The sequence below is a fragment of the Oncorhynchus keta genome, chromosome 1 (genome assembly GCF_023373465.1).
Source record: "Oncorhynchus keta strain PuntledgeMale-10-30-2019 chromosome 1, Oket_V2, whole genome shotgun sequence".
Lineage (NCBI taxonomy): Eukaryota > Metazoa > Chordata > Actinopteri > Salmoniformes > Salmonidae > Oncorhynchus > Oncorhynchus keta.
The window spans coordinates 59,678,657-59,694,833 of record NC_068421.1 but is presented as its reverse complement, the minus strand read 5'-3'; the positions used below and the strand labels follow the sequence as shown (position 1 = coordinate 59,694,833).

The following is a 16,177-nucleotide window of genomic DNA, read 5'->3' as shown; positions in this document are numbered from 1 at the left end:
ATCTCCCGGTGTCTGGTAGAAAGCAGACTGAACCAGGTTTTCCTCTAGGATTTTGCCTGTGCTTAGCTCCATTACATTTTTTTTATCCTGAAAAACTCCCTAGTTCTTAATGATTACAAGTATACTCATAACCTGATGCAGCCACCACAATGCTTGAAAATATGGAGAGTGGTACTCAGTAATGTGTTGTATTGGATTTGCCGAAAACATACAGTACCTTCAGAAAGTATTCACTGTAACACTTTGTATTCTGGACAAAAAGTACATTTCTTTGCCACATTTTTTTGTAGCATTATTTTATTTTAGTGCCTTGTTGCAAACAGGATGTTTTGAAATATTTTGATAATGTACAGGCTTCCTTATTTTCACTGTCAATTAGGCAGTGGTCTAAAGTAATTAACAAAAAATACTTACGTCGTTTTTGGGGGTATCTGTACTTTACTATTTATATTTTTGACAACTTTTACTTCACTACATTCCTTAAGAAAATAATGTACTTTTTACCTGACATCCAAAAGTACTCGTTACATTTTGAATGCTTAGCAAGACAGGAAAATGGTCCAATTCACGCACTTATCAAGAGAATATCCCTGGTCATCCCTACTGCCTCTGATCTGAAGGACTCACTAAACACAAATGCTTAGTTCGGAAATGATGTCAGCACATTGTAGTGTACCCCTGGCTATCCATAAATTAACTAATTCAATTGTGCCGTTTGGTTTCCTTAATGTAAGCAATTTGAACTGATTTATACTTGTACGTTTACTACTTAATAAGTCTATTTTTTGCAAATGCATTTACTTTTGATACTTAAGTATATTTAAAAAACAAATACTTTGACTTTTACTCATGTAGTATTTTACTGAGTAACTTCCACTTTTACTTGAGTCATTTTCTATTAAGGCATCTTTACTTCTACTCAAGTATGACAATTGGGTACTTTTCCCACCACTGCAATTAGGTTAGTATTGTGGAGTAACTACAATGCTGTTGATCCATCCTCAGCTTTCTCCCATCACAGCCATTAAACTCTGTAACAGTTTAATGTCACCATTGGCCTCATGGTGAAATCCCTCAGTGTTTTTTCCCTCTCCGGCAACTGAGTTAGGAAGGATGTCTATATCTTTGTAGTGACTTCGTATATTGATACACTATCCAAAGTTTAATGAATAACTGCATACTCAAAGGGGTATTCAATGTCTGCTTTTTTTTACCCATCTACCAATAGGTGCCCTTCTTTGAATTCGCTGCTCCACTGAGGGACCTGACATATTATTGTATGTGTGGGGGTAGAGAGATGAGGCAGTCGTTCAAAAGTCATGTTAAACACTATTATTGCACACATAGTTAGTCCATGCAACTTATTATGTGACTTGTTAAGCAAATGCTTATTCCTGAACTTATTTTGGATTGACATAACAAAGTGGTTGAATACTTATTGACTCAAAACATTTCAGCATTTCGTTTTAGATTTGTAAAAAAAAATTTTTTTTTTAAATAAACGTAATTCCACTTTGACATTATGGGGTATTGTGTGTAGGCCAGTGACAAAACATCTCAAGTTAATCCATTTTAAATTCCGGCTGTAACAGAACAACATGTGGAAAAAGTCAAGCGTTTTGAATACTGTCTGAAGACACTGAATCTCTTTGCACTAAAGTGATGCATGAAAAGAAACACTGAAAAGAGAAGGTCGGCACACTGTATATTGGCCCACATCGACACCTGTGGGCATTTCAACATTTTCACACTAGCTACTGTCACAAGAAACAGTAGTGGCGATACGATGCTCAACAGCAAGCCTTAGTGCTGGTCGGGTGTTTTCACATATTCCTCATATGCTGTACTGTATATACACTCCGTCCATACACTCTGTACACTCCAGTTTCTCACACACCACACACACACACAAACACACACACACCTAACTGAAGAGCTACAGCCTCCCTCACTTCTACTACCCCCCTCTTTCCAACATCTCTCCTCTCCCTCCCCCACCCCCCTTTTCTCTTGCTCTCTTCCCACTTCCCCTCCTCTCCTCTCTCTACCCCTCACCATATCCCTTCCGCTCCCTCCCCCACCTATACCCACCATCTCCCTCCCTATGTGTATTTGATAGAAGGCTGGAGTCTCCACAATGCCAGCTCTCCAGGGACCCTCAATTGAAAAGTGTGTACAATAACTAATGAGCAACCGAGCGACTGCCCTTTTGAAATGATGAATTGACTAAACTCATTTCAGATAATCCTTCACATTACTGAGCCACACTGACACCACCAATGGATATTTGAAATACAGACATTTCAATACAGACCCCAACCTTGTAAAAGAGGTGGCATGGTAAATATCCGCTGACAGTGCTCTGTGGAAGATTACAAGTATTTTCTACTGCTCTTCTTGAACATGTCCACACACACACACACACACACACACACACACACACACACACACACACACACACAGGGTATGCCCCAGCATGCACAAACACACAAACAGTGATGGATTCATTTGAAAAAGGCCAGGGTTAAGTCTGCTGGGCATGGGCTCATAAAAGTTCATACTTCTAAGAGGTTTACATTTTTTTGTAATCCTACTTCTGTGTTGATGCATAACATTTCCCCTCCAAAGCTGCATAATGTGTTCCGTCAACACTGTCCTCTGCTGTAGATTACGGTGTCAGGCTGTTGTGGAAGTGGAAAAGGACAGCTTGTTGTTGTCTGTAATATGAAAAATCAGCTTGACGTCGCTGAACCAAAAGCACACAGGGAGCGGACAAAAACAACCAAGATAGAACAGAGCCGAAGCCCAGGTGTCTGTCTGTCAGATACTGCGTTGGCAGACAAAGTCAAAGCTAAATCCTAAATCACCTGAAACGTTTGCTGAGCGAGTTGCTACACTAAACAGGGAAAGTTCAGCCTTCTAATGAATCCAGTCTACTGCAGGTGTCTAATTACTAGAGTTTCCTTATCATTACATCATCTTTACAGTATGATTAAGGAGCAGGCCTCCAGGTCTGGAAGAGAATGGAGCAGAATACCAGCTCTTTGATTAACTCCACAGCCCAACTATAGAGATACCCTACAGGTTCTCTCAATCAATCAACCGAACGTAATATATTCATCAGGCCAGCTTTTCCCGTCATTCTAAGATGAAACCCCTCTAATTAGGAAGTGGTAGAGGAGAGAGTGAGATGTGTAAAGTATTATCCTGGATTGGAGGGAAAAATCAAGAGAGGCTTCACAGCAGAGAGAAGAGAGGAAGAAGGGAGGGGGGGGGGGCTGTTGTCAGAAAATGTCAGTCAGCGATGCAGGAAAGACAGCGGGAGAGGATCTGTGGGAGCTTCCTGTTAGACAACCGTGTGGAGGTCCCCTCTTCCATGCATTTTTCATCATATTGTGGCTTTGTTATACTACTTAGCTTTTCAAGTTCCTTATGGTGCTGACATGACACTTCTCTCTCTTCTCCCTCGCATACAAAGCCCACTGGGGCCCAGAGTACTGGAGCAGGTCTGGGTGCGTTCAGGGTGTCGCGCACCAACGCTCGCCTCACACCACCAATTCCCATATGCCTGGGCCAAGAGAGTGCACAGAAGATGCAATTTAGTTCTGTCTTGGCACCAAATGGCAGAGAGAAGCTGGAGAGGATGGGCTGGCTTAGTTCTTCTGAGCTGAGATTCAAATCTCATTTTGTTTTGGCCCTGAGAGACTGACTGGGTGAGATCACTGGATCCAAAAGATCAGAGAGAATGAAAATGCTTGTCGTTCATCGGCGTTACAGCAAATTCAAAGTGACCAACAAAGTGAATGGAAATGACTGAATGGTTTGTGGTTATGATTAACCTGACAGATACACAATCATACAATGTTATATTGAGACAAATACAGGCAAATGTGGTTGACATATTCTGCATGTACAGTCGTACTTCAGACAGTTCTATATACATGGTTAAGTGGTTGTGTCGACAGCATACTAAATGCTTTACACACAGGTCGGTATCTGTGCACACGTGAACACTAGAGGACGGTATGTTATGACAACCAACCAAATGTAATCAAACCAATTCAGGGGGAAGAGTAGCAAGGCTGAAACGTCAGTGACAGCCGATTAACAATTCCACCCGTCCCTTTTGATATTTTGTTCGATGTATAGATAGTTATTTCATTAGAGATTGAGCAAAACATCCTGGAAATGAAAACAAATGGGGCTGTCAAGACAGTGTTCGGGGGGGGGGGGGGGAGCAGGGGAGGGGAGAGGAAGGATGTGCAGGCCAACCCTCTGCCTCTCCCTCAAATCCATGTTTAATAAAGGGGGCTGTGGAGCAGCCAGTTTCCCCTTCATAATTGTAGTAGTGAGAGGCCTTGGCATGGGAGTTAGCAGTGTAGCATTCAGGATCAAACACTTGATGTACGGTAAAAATTGGTTTTATTGTGAACAAGACCTGTGATCTTGTTCAATGTTAAATGTCATTGCAGTGCAGGCCTTGTTCTGTTGTTATTCATGTGGTTGACTGGAACGTATTAGCGAGATTAGCTAGCCCGGTTTAGCTCCTGATGGGTGCTGAGTGACCTTGCAGCCTAATTGAAGTCTACATCACCCATACGTGTGTGGAGAGAGCAGCTTGGCTGTCAACGTGAATGACAGGGCTGCGCTCCCTGCCGCAGTCACATTAACACCGCCGAGGAGTTGCATACGAAGCAACAACACACCCAGAGACGTGAAAACTTCCAGCTGTATCACATTGTTTCGTAACGCTCCTACGGAATCAATTCCAGTTCATGTGCAATCGCAAAAAAGATCTGGATGATATGCTTTAAGGCTTATGTATTTATTTATACATTTGTAGCTTTACCTTATACAGCAATTTGTGCTCTCCTAACTGTTTACACAGCAGTTTTGGAGAGTAAAGGTACAGTAGGATACAGCCAGCCAGGCAGCAGGCATGCTAACCCACCCTCTCTGAGATTACTGAATGAATATGGATTAGGGAATACATCCTAAAAGGGAGCTGATGTATAGCGTATATGTCATATCTAAATCCAACTTCGCCATGGTCTCCATGGGGCTCTGGGGTTACGGTCGCTGAACCCTGCCTGCCCACCGTACTCCCACACAGGGTGGGGATGGTTGACATGCCGGGTGGCCTATAAGCTTCTTTCATCCATTGCCAGCAAAGTCATCTGCCAGCTCAGTCCTCTCCTCTCCCACACAAAGCTGCACAGAGATATAACTTATTCCCGTACATCCTCACTTCTCTGCCATGGCCCCGCTCTATCTCTGCTCAGCTTGCTCCTTTTCATTTTTCTTCCTTTGTCTCTCCCTATCTTTCTCATTATCTCTCGACTTGTCTGTATTTCGCTCCTTGTCTTGGATCATAGAGCCTTTGTACCAAAGTCTGTGTATGTCTTGGTTTAATGCGGTTGCCTGAGGTGAGAGGAGCAGCTCGCTCCCAGACGAGATAGGGCTGGGTTTTGTCTTCCCCTTTAATGCAGATAGGGAGGGAAGGATATCACATGTATAATGCCTGTTTGCTTTGGCTCTTTAATGAAGTTTGTTGTCTCTTGCTGTAGTCAATTTAGTCCTTCGTGGGAGAAAAAAAAAGTTATTTGCTCGGGGGAAACCACTGCATGAAGGTAAGTCATCAGAGAGACCCAGAGAAAGGAAGAGAGAGTAAAGAAAACAGAGAACAAGCAGGTTCAGAAGGAGTAGAAGGTGAGAGAGAGATTGGGAGGGAGGGAGGGAGGGAGGGAGGGAGGGAGGGAGGGAGGGAGGGAGGGAGGGAGGGAGGGAGGGAGGGAGGGAGGGAGGGAGGGAGGGAGGGAGGGAGGGAGGGGGGTGTTGGTGGTTGGTGGTAGAGAGGGAGTATCCAGCATTACCCTCAACAATCACTGTCAGTTGACCGATGAGAAAAGAATTAAGAAACAGCCTGGAACCGTGTTAAATACTGCCAAACGTAGGGCCTGATACTGTACACCATTGTTTTGCCTGGATGTAATAGAGAAAAAGGGGAAAAATCCATATCATAACTGATGCCAGAAAGCCCTTCCAATGGCATTATGAAGACAGACAATATAAATAGCACTGCAATATTGTAAATGTTTATATACAGTACCTATTGACGTAGCACAGCAGGTCCAGGATTTATGAGCACCGCCGTAATACGTTGAAGCCAACACAAGACACTGAGTAATATTTCACGTTTGTTATCATATTGAGTGTACATTTGCTCAGACGTATATGGTGGAGATAAAATATTTTAAGCAATTTCTCGTTTTATTCTTTTCCTCCCTGACTGCAATTTGAGGTGCGGGGGGGACGTGGGTAGGCTGGGCTCTAACACACAGGCACCCCAGAGGTTTTATATGGCGCACTCAGGCAGGCTGGAAGCCGTGGCTGGCTAGTAATTGTATGCTCAAGGCTCCCAGCCGAACCATCCAGTCTCAGTGCTGAATCCCCCAGCAGCACATTACAGCCATTTGATCCAGTTGATAAATCAACTCAGTGGAGGGCTGAGGAGAGACCACTAGATAACATACATCAGCTCCTGTCTCTACTAGCAGCACAGAAACAATATCTGATCACTGTTCTAATCGTCCGTCTGTAATCCAACTGCAAAATGGGGAAATATGCTGTATGGGTTGCTCAAAGCCTGTCCCCCTGTGTGATTTATGCACTCGGTCTGATCTTTGCCTCTGCGGCAAAACACTGTATAGGGATGATGATGGTGCCACAGTTACCATAGCCTCCCACACTCACTGGAGTGTTTGTTTGGAGAAAGGTTTTGGGAGCCTCTCTTCATGTTTGTGTGTGCGCGCGCGAGTGCGTGAGTGCGTGCGTGCGTGCGTGCACGCGCCTGTGTGTTTCCATGCGCCCGCCGATATGTGTGTAGGTGTAAATGGGTTAGGTGCGTTAAAGTGGTTGGGGACAGGGTTTTAGTTTGCTCAGTAAACGGGGCCAGTGTTAAAGCACTGAGGCCTAATCCTTCCCATGGGACTGTTTAGTGAAGGATGTAGTGCAGCACAGTGCCGGCTGCTATCAAGGTCCTGCAAACACAGCCTCCCCATTTCATACTGATGGTTTATATAGATCCCACCTTGCCACACAACCAATCAGCAGCCTTGACACTCTCATGGTGAAACTGTGACAAAGCCAAGCTTGCGTCACCGCCCACCTCGTCTCCTTATAGTCCCAAATAAAAGGAAAGGAAGGATCACACTTGAATGTAATCTTCTTCAACAGTGCATGTGATTTAGATATTCAACGGAAATCAATGGGTTTTTGCGTAATATTATTTGTTGTCCGTTGAGAATATGTTTCTTGGGAACATCATAGAGAGGTTTGAAAGGTAGTAATTATGCAGTAGATTGGCCATAGTGTAAATAGCTTCTTTCTTTTTTTTTTAGAAGGTTCGGGTCATTGCCTCAAAAAGACAACTTTAGATAAGTTCAACTGGAGCATTGCCAAATAAACAAATAACAGACACAACTTTTGAAAGACAAAGACTCCACAGAACTGGGTTAATGTAGAGAACAGTACACAAGAGTTCTCAGAAGTTGTTCCAGCACTGTGGCACAATATGGTGTCACCCTCCCATCCTTCCCTCACTACGTGACAAACACAACACAGAGGACATAAGAGAGAGTCATTATTCAGGATTTCATCTGGCAGTGTTCATTCAACACAGCAGTGGTGCCAAGACTGGGCCCAGACCCCCACTCTCCTCTGGTACCCCTGAACACCCAGGCAGCCAGGTAGGGAGGCAGAGAGGAACACAGGCCCAACCCAGAGAGGCCTAGCCTCCACAACAGCCCAGCCTGCCCGCCTGTCTCATTAATGCAACACAGCTCTAGATTCATATACATGTATGTAATACATTGGATTAAATACCACTGGCTAAGCACTATGCTCTCCTAGGGTTAATTAATTTCTTCGATTCCGTCTGTTTTTATGGTTGAACACATGCTGACACAGCTATTGTGTGGCATCCTCGCTGAACAACTATAATGGGCTGTGGAAGCAATGGTGTTTGGTATTTCAACCGCAAATGTTGTGATTCTCTATGGCTTGATGGGCGAGTGTGATAAAATACAGTGGAGCCTACAGTAACCCCCTCCCCTCTCCCCTATCTCTTATCTGCTTCCCCAAATGAGAAAACCTGGATGGTTTCTTAGGGCCCACTTTCTGGCTGGATGGGATCTCATTTGGTTTAATATATTTATCCATTCATTATAGTTTCATTTTTATCGGGCAGCTAATATTGTTAATAATTTGTCCTTATCTGTGTGGCTGACAGGCAAATTTACACTCCAACTCAGCAGGCAGATAGAGGAATGACCCCCACTCCAAGCCCCCCCACTCCCCTTCTCTCCTCTTCTACCTCCTCTCCTTCCGCTCCTCCTCTCCCCCGCTTATCCTCTCCAAACTCCAATGAAACATGACTGACAGGCCACTGTATAAGTAGTTGTCATAGTAACCCACCCATCTCTCTGACGAGCTTTCTCCGTAACACATACAGTACTGTCTCTTCACTGTTTCTCTCTCAGCATCTCTCACACACACACACACACACACACACACACACACACACACACACACACACACACACACACACACACACACACACACACACACACACACACACACACACACACACACACACACACACACACACACACACACACACACACACACACACACACACACACACACACACACAAAGTGGAAACAGAGGAAGTGAACATGATTCAGTACCGCCCTCATTACAAACCTCTCTCTCTCTCTTTATTTCATCCATCCTGGCTTATCGAGGGCTGCAGGTTCTTATGCAAGCCAACATGGGCCTGGACATTTTTACCATACCCCTCGTGAGGGCTTTCTCCTGGAGCTTGCAGCAGTGCCAAAACCCTGAAACTCATCCTATCACTATTCACTGGAAGTCTTCTTATCCATTCCACTGTCAAAACCCCAAGCAGCTATAGCCCTAGGAATGTAATCAGCAGACACACTAATACATCTCCAACATAGTAGACCTGACTGCAAAATCTCTAATGTATGCAAGATGGGAACCTTGAAACGTTCAATGGGAATATGAAGTATGCACAGCTACAAGAAAATCATAGTAATATACTGTGTATCTGAAGACTGGAGCATGATTAATGATTCATGGTTTTATCAGTGTTGCAAATAAATCATTGGATTACAATTACAATGAATTGGGCGAGGAGATTAAAATCATACTTTTCAGATAAACCAAATGTTAATTTGAACTTGATTTCAAATTCATATGAAAACACACTTATTGATTATAAATCTCAGATGGGCCCAGTAACCTTCAGGATATAGAACCAGGCAGTACATTCCCCAATCATTATTCCATGCTTTAATTTCCAATGCAACAAACCGTTGCTTATCAGCTCAGGCCAGATTCGACGCGATGGGTGTAACTTTCAGGGCGGAGTTGTGGGTGTTTAGGAGGAGCTGTCGCTGTAACACGTCGCGTGCCGCATCTAAATGACTAGTTGGGATTCTGTGAGATGCAAACGTAGATCTTTTTGAGCTCTCTCCTATTGATTATGCAGAGGTATAGGAACTGTGTTGGTGGATTATGTGTAAGAGCTGTATTGGTTTAGTGGTAGGTTACAGTATAAATGGGATGCAGGTGAATCTGGTCTCCGCTGTGTTCATGGTCATGTGGACGACCAGTTAATTGGGTAAAAACAACAGCCTTAATAGTTATTTGTGGAGCGGCAGTAACCAGTAGCTGTGTGTTCCTGGCACCCCACTGTGAGACTGCACTAATCCACAAAGCTGCATTAACAGCCAGTCGATACAGTTTTGTTTTTTAATTCCTAAGCACTGGGACTTTTCATTTTACCCCAAAAATTCTCCCCAATTTCGTGATATCCAAATTGGTAGTTACGATCTTGTCTCATCGCTGTAACTCACCAACGGGCTCGGGAGAGGCGGAGGTCGAGACAAGCGTCCTCCGAAACATGACCCGCCAAGCCGCACTGCTTTTTAACACACTGCTCACTTAATGCCCGATGTCCACCGGATGTATAAGGTGTTTGGTTTTGCAAGGTGTCTAGGCCGCATTTTCCATACCCACGTGCTTCACTTTTCAACTAGCTAAAAGCAGGCTAGTTGGAGTCTATGTGTGTACTTCCGTTGGTACAACCGCATGCTAAAGCTACGCACAAGAACGCACCACAACCTAGTGCGGCACCCCCACGTAGAGTTGTGGAGCGCTCCACTGACAGTGAATGGCTTCCACCGGAATGCACTTGACACATCTGGTGGACATGTGGCTTAATCCGGAAGCCAGCCGCACCAGTCTACTTGCAGGCGCATGGCCCACCACAAGGAGTCGCTAGAGCGCAATGAGCCAAGGAAAGCCCCCCGGCCACACCCTCTCTCAACCAGGAACGGCACTGGGCCAATTGTGCGCCACCCTATCGGGCTCTCGGTCACGGCCGGCTGTGACACAGCCTGGGATTGAACCCCAGGCTGTAGTGGAGCCTCAGCACTGAGATGTAATGCCTTAGACCACTGTGCCACTCGGGAGGCCGGCTGGAGAGATTTTTAAACAGCAACATTATCACTGCCTCTTATTTAAAGATTTAACAACAGCATCTCAGAGAGCCTATCATTAATCAGGGCTTTCCCTAAAGTGGTGAATAATTTATAACTGTGACAGCGTGAGTGTGCACGTGTGTGTGTGTGTGTGTGTGTGTGTGTGTGTGTGTGTGTGTGTGTGTGTGTGTGTGTGTGTGTGTGTACATGTGAGTTCATAGCCTACTGTAGATAAACAAGATAATGTTCCTCGCTGTGTGTTGTAGCTAGATGAACAACAGCTCGAGTCCCAAGGTGCCGTTTTACTCCAGAGCATCATGGCTGGGAGAATAGGTCTGCCAGATGATGTATTTTCATGCGTTGTCAGGTTGTTTTTGAAGCCCACTCACTCAGGAGTAGAACATGCTCTCTCCATCTCTCAGCAGGACCTGAAGAATTTGTGCCAACTCTAAATGCAGTGGCACTGGACTCATTCATATTCCATCACATTACTTATGCCAGTCTCTGAATCTCCACATGAGGACAATCCAGTGGAATTTGTGATGGAGTACAGTGAAAAGCTAAAAGCCCACAATAGGACTCCAATTGTTAGCGGGCCTTTTGTTGCCCTCTGTAAACCAACCAATGTTACACATCTGATATATAGGTCTGTTCCTGACGTGCTCTGAGTCCAATAAATATTATTCTAGCCAGCTCTAGGTGATTTCCCAGTGAGCAATTTATCAGCGATGGCACAGTTGCAATGTCGTATTTTAAGACGTGCCACGGGAGGTCTGTTCATGGCATAAACGGCATAGTGCGGAACATATGAAATTCATATAGGTCAGCTGCATACATTAATCCTGCCTTGTCACATCCCCATCATCCATAGAGGGTGGGTTGCTGTAAGAGTTATAGGCCTGGAAGTTATCAGGGCGCCATGGAGGAGAGGGGAAAGGCAAAGGTGTGTGTGTGTGTGTGTGTGTGTGTGTGTGTGTGTGTGTGTGTGTGTGTGTGTGTGTGTGTGTGTGTGTGTGTGTGTGTGTGTGTGTGTGTTGAGGGAGTGGGTGCATAGATTTGAATCCCCCCACAAATTCCCCCACCTCCAAATTCAAATTCCCCCCAAGCAAGGTGAAGGAGCGTCTTGGCCTTTTATTTTCCAGTTCAGGGCTTTCTCTTTTGCAGATAAATGCTCTCCAATCCACCATGACAGATGTCACATTGAATCGCTTCCATTTTGATACATACCCTCTGATCCTGCCACTAACAATAAAGAGTGCAGTACGACGGCCACTCCTCCCTAGACAGCACGCGCTCTGACACTGTTGATTATTTTAAAGGTGCGTCATTGGCCCGGCTGAGTGAGGGAGTCAGCCGGGGCCCTGGCTGTGGCAGAGACCGAGGCAGCTGATGCTGCAAGGGCCTTGGCTGGCTGCTGGAGGAAGAACCTGGATATCAGTGGGTCCTGCCTTGGTCAGAGAACGCCACAGCACAACAACACACAGTCTGAGTCTGTCTCTCATGGCCAGAAAGGTCACCCTGACACACTGCATTAACGCAGACTGGGAATGATGTTGAACTCCAAAGCCCAGAGTCTGGCCATGGATTCCTCTTCTGTCTTTGTTTGCCTTTGTTACATAGGTGCACTAGAAGTTATAGAAAATCTGTAAAGGGGATGTTGGAAGTGGTGTTGCTGCCAGTTGGACTCAGTGAGCATAGCATTAATCATAGGAGCAGAATCTCAGTAAACACTGTCAGGTCAAGGTAAAGACCAAGTCCCCCTGCATTTAAAAGGGCCTAAGGTTGATGTCTGCTCCCCCATGGAAATCTAATTAGGATAATACAAACATCCCCAGAAATATCTGTCCGTTTAAGCTAGAGATGTTTTTGCATTGGATGCGTCTCAATCCACCACATCCGCCGACTTCTGCATCTGTGGTGAAAGGTGACAGAGCTAGAGTGGTGTTTGTCAGAACATTAGACATCTGTGGTGAAAGGTGACAGAGCTAGAGTGGTGTTTGTCAGACCACGAGACATCTGCGGTGAAAGGTGACAGAGCTAGAGTGGTGTTTGTCAGACCACGAGACATCTGCGGTGAAAGGTGACAGAGCTAGAGTGGTGTTTGTCAGACCACGAGACATCTGCGGTGAAAGGTGACAGAGCTAGAGTGGTGTTTGTCAGACCACGAGACATCTGCGGTGAAAGGTGACAGAGCTAGAGTGGTGTTTGTCAGAACATTAGACATCTGTGGTGAAAGGTGACAGAGCTAGAGTAGTGTTTGTCAGAACATTAGACATCTGTGGTGAAAGGTGACAGAGCTAGAGTGGTGTTTGTCAGAACATTAGACATCTGTGGTGAAAGGTGACAGAGCTAGAGTGGTGTTTGTCAGAACATTAGACATCTGTGGTGAAAGGTGACAGAGCTAGAGTGGTGTTTGTCAGAACATTAGACATCTGTGGTGAAAGGTGACAGAGCTAGAGTGGTGTTTGTCAGAACATTAGACATCTGCGGTGAAAGGTGACAGAGCTAGAGTGGTGTTTGTCAGAACATTAGACATCTGTGGTGAAAGGTGACAGAGCTAGAGTGGTGTTTGTCAGAACACTAGACATCTGCGGTGAAAGGTGACAGAGCTAGAGTGGTGTTTGTCAGAACATTAGACATCTGTGGTGAAAGGTGACAGAGCTAGAGTGGTGTTTGTCAGACCACGAGACATCTGCGGTGAAAGGTGACAGAGCTAGAGTGGTGTTTGTCAGACCACGAGACATCTGCGGTGAAAGGTGACAGAGCTAGAGTGGTGTTTGTCAGACCACGAGACATCTGCGGTGAAAGGTGACAGAGCTAGAGTGGTGTTTGTCAGAACATTAGACGTTCCGAAAATCGGTCTTCACACAAAATGGTCTAAACGGTTTGACCCCTCTATGGAAAGATGAGACGCTCTTCTGAAGTCGGTACAGCCGACCTGCCAACCTATGTCCGAACACTGTAGCTACACACTAATATGACACCTTTGTGCAAAGGTGAGACTCTCACGAACACTTCCGTCAGTTGTTTCGCTCTAGGATGCCCACAGGCTTCACAAGACTCGTCTGAAGGTCCCCTGGTATCAATTCAAATGAATTATGGAAGTATACAGTATATGCAGACTGTATAGTGCCAAAAATAAGGGGTTAAATATATGCTAAAAATATATAATTATATCTCTCAGATATAGGACAGACACTTCAGAGCAAACTTCCTTTTGACCATCTGTAGTTTCATGTAGTTAATCTGTTTATCAATGCATTTGTATGGGCTAATAACAGTAGGGCCAAAAAAAGGCAATATCTAATACTTTAAAATTATTTTGGGGGGATACTTCAAGGGGTCTTACAATTTTAAATCAAGTAACTAAATTATCCTTACAAAAAAAGGCCATATAGCTTTAGACAGGGCTTAGACTCTTATGGGTTAACAGGACTCAATAATAAAATATACATATTGAAAAACCAGCATCATTCTCCTCAGCCTTCTCCGTGCTGGAGAGACGTGCCATTGTTCATTAAAGAGCTCTGGAATATTACTTATTTGCCAATACACTGGATCAGCAGCAATTAAGTAGTTGAGGCCGAGAAATATGGAGATTGAGAAACAAATAGCCTGTATTCACTAATATTGTAAGTCAACAGTATAGCAGGCAGAAGCAGGACCTATAGAAGAACTGGCTGGAGCTCCTGGTGTATCTGAAGGACCAACTCTGTTTCATCAGCCTGCTGCTTCCTCCCTCCATTCCCCCAGGGTAGGGTCATGGCCGTTCTCTGACAGAACCCCAGGCCTACCCTGGGCCTAAATATGTGAGCAAACCCAATTATTGTCAAAATTAAAATGAGCAGACTTGGCACAGGAACAATACACTGTGACTCAACTCACAGAGCTAAATGGGGCAGACAAATACATTGCCCCATCTTCATTTGCCACTGAGCACAGTGAGCAGACCCTACATCGGGATAGCTAGGGTAATGACATTTTTCTTGTAATGCTCATTTAGACTGGTCGCATTGAAAGGTCAGAGATTTAATGTAACCCTTAATTTGCTTATCTCTTTGTTCCAGAAGACAGGAAGCTGTTTGTCGGGATGCTAAACAAACAACAGACTGAGGAGGACGTGTACCGCCTCTTTGAGCCCTACGGAGTCATCGAGGAGTGCACCGTCCTAAGAGGTCCCGACGGAAACAGCAAAGGTAGGAACCGATTATATATAGTACCTCTGACATTTTCTATGATTCTAGGTCACTGACTTTGACCCTTAAGGTGTTTCAGCTGAGAAATCACGTATTCATAACGGGCATGTGTCCTTTTAGTTTTTCAGTAGTGAAAAAACAATCAACGTAAATGGGTTTCTTTATAGGAGTCATCATGGCTTGTATTATTCATTCAGGTTATGGTAGGCCTGCAAGTGAAACATTCCCATAGATGTACAATCATTAGCCCTAACTGATGCACTGTACTCTAGGCCCCATGGTCTGCCCACCCAGACACCAATACCTTCTGACATGCAGTAAACAGCAGTGGGAGCCCTGGTTCTTCATGTCTCTATAAACATAGTCCGAGGCCAGTGTTTATGAAAACTGTTGTGGAATTATCTCCGAAGTAGAGGCCCTTTCATTCTGACTTGACAGTCATGCAGAAGTAAAGAGGGAATGGGGGCTGTCAAAACAATTGTGGTGTTCTTTACAAGAAGACAGGACATTGGGGCAGCTAGGGGACGTTTCATTTTGTCTCCGCTATACTCTGTTTGGGTTATGTGAATCTAGGCCCACATTGGCCTACAGCTGAATAACTCATAACGTCCAGAGTCATAAGTCAGATAATGCACTTCTTTACAAATACGATTGAATTTCCAGATGTTTATGGATACTGGTCTGTCAACTAACCCTTATAATGTACATATTCATTCATATATTGTCAGGTCTGTTTTGTGTATATTGGCCAGAGGTCGATAGGAGTTGAGCTTTTGCTCAGGCCACACTTGAAGATCCAGTACTTCTCTAGTTATACCTCCTCTAGCTATACCTTCTCTAGTTATACCTTCTCTAGTTATACCTTCTCTAGCTGCAGGTCCTGATCAAACCAGCATTAGTCCCTCAAACATGTTTGGAGTCTTTCGAGGAACTGTAGACTAATGCGTAATGACTTAAAACAATCTACATTTCACTGGGTCTGTATTTAATATGCACAGACCGGCATGTGGCGCTAAATAGCATGCTTTTCTGCTTCATCAGTGCAATCTGTACAAGAGCCTGCAGCTTGGGCAGCCTGGGGAGGAGCAGCCTGCTGTGCCTCCCTGAAATGTTTTGGCGTGCATCTCCTCACAGTGTTTAATAAAGGCACCCTGCCTCTTTCTCCATCCCTGTTTGTGCGTGTGCGTGCGTGCGTGCGTGTGTATGCGTGCACTTTTTTTCCCAGGCTGTGCCTTTGTAAAGTTCTCCACACATGCTGAGGCCCAGTCTGCAATCAGTGCCCTTCATGGCAGCCAGACCATGCCAGTGAGTACACTTCCTGCCTTTGTTCCACACAACAATATGCAACATGCACAACACGTACAAACGACAACAGCAACTTTACTTTCGATTCTACTGATCAAGGCCTTGCA

General features: G+C 44.8%; 1 protein-coding gene across 10 annotated transcripts in view; it reads left to right on the top strand.

Annotated features, from left to right (window-relative positions):
• LOC118389526 (CUGBP Elav-like family member 5) overlaps nucleotides 1–16,177 on the top strand; it is a 294,731-nt gene that overhangs the window by 236,774 nt on the left and 41,780 nt on the right. For 6 of the 10 annotated variants that reach the window (XM_052529675.1, XM_052529677.1, XM_052529673.1 and 3 more), the window contains exons 4-5: nucleotides 14,637–14,765; nucleotides 15,991–16,070. In XM_052529675.1, the coding sequence (XP_052385635.1) occupies nucleotides 14,637–14,765; nucleotides 15,991–16,070 (209 nt within the window). The remainder of the gene's footprint in view (nucleotides 1–14,636; nucleotides 14,766–15,990; nucleotides 16,071–16,177) is intronic. The other 4 variants (XM_052529678.1, XM_052529676.1, XM_052529656.1 and 1 more) reach the window with 1 other exon arrangement.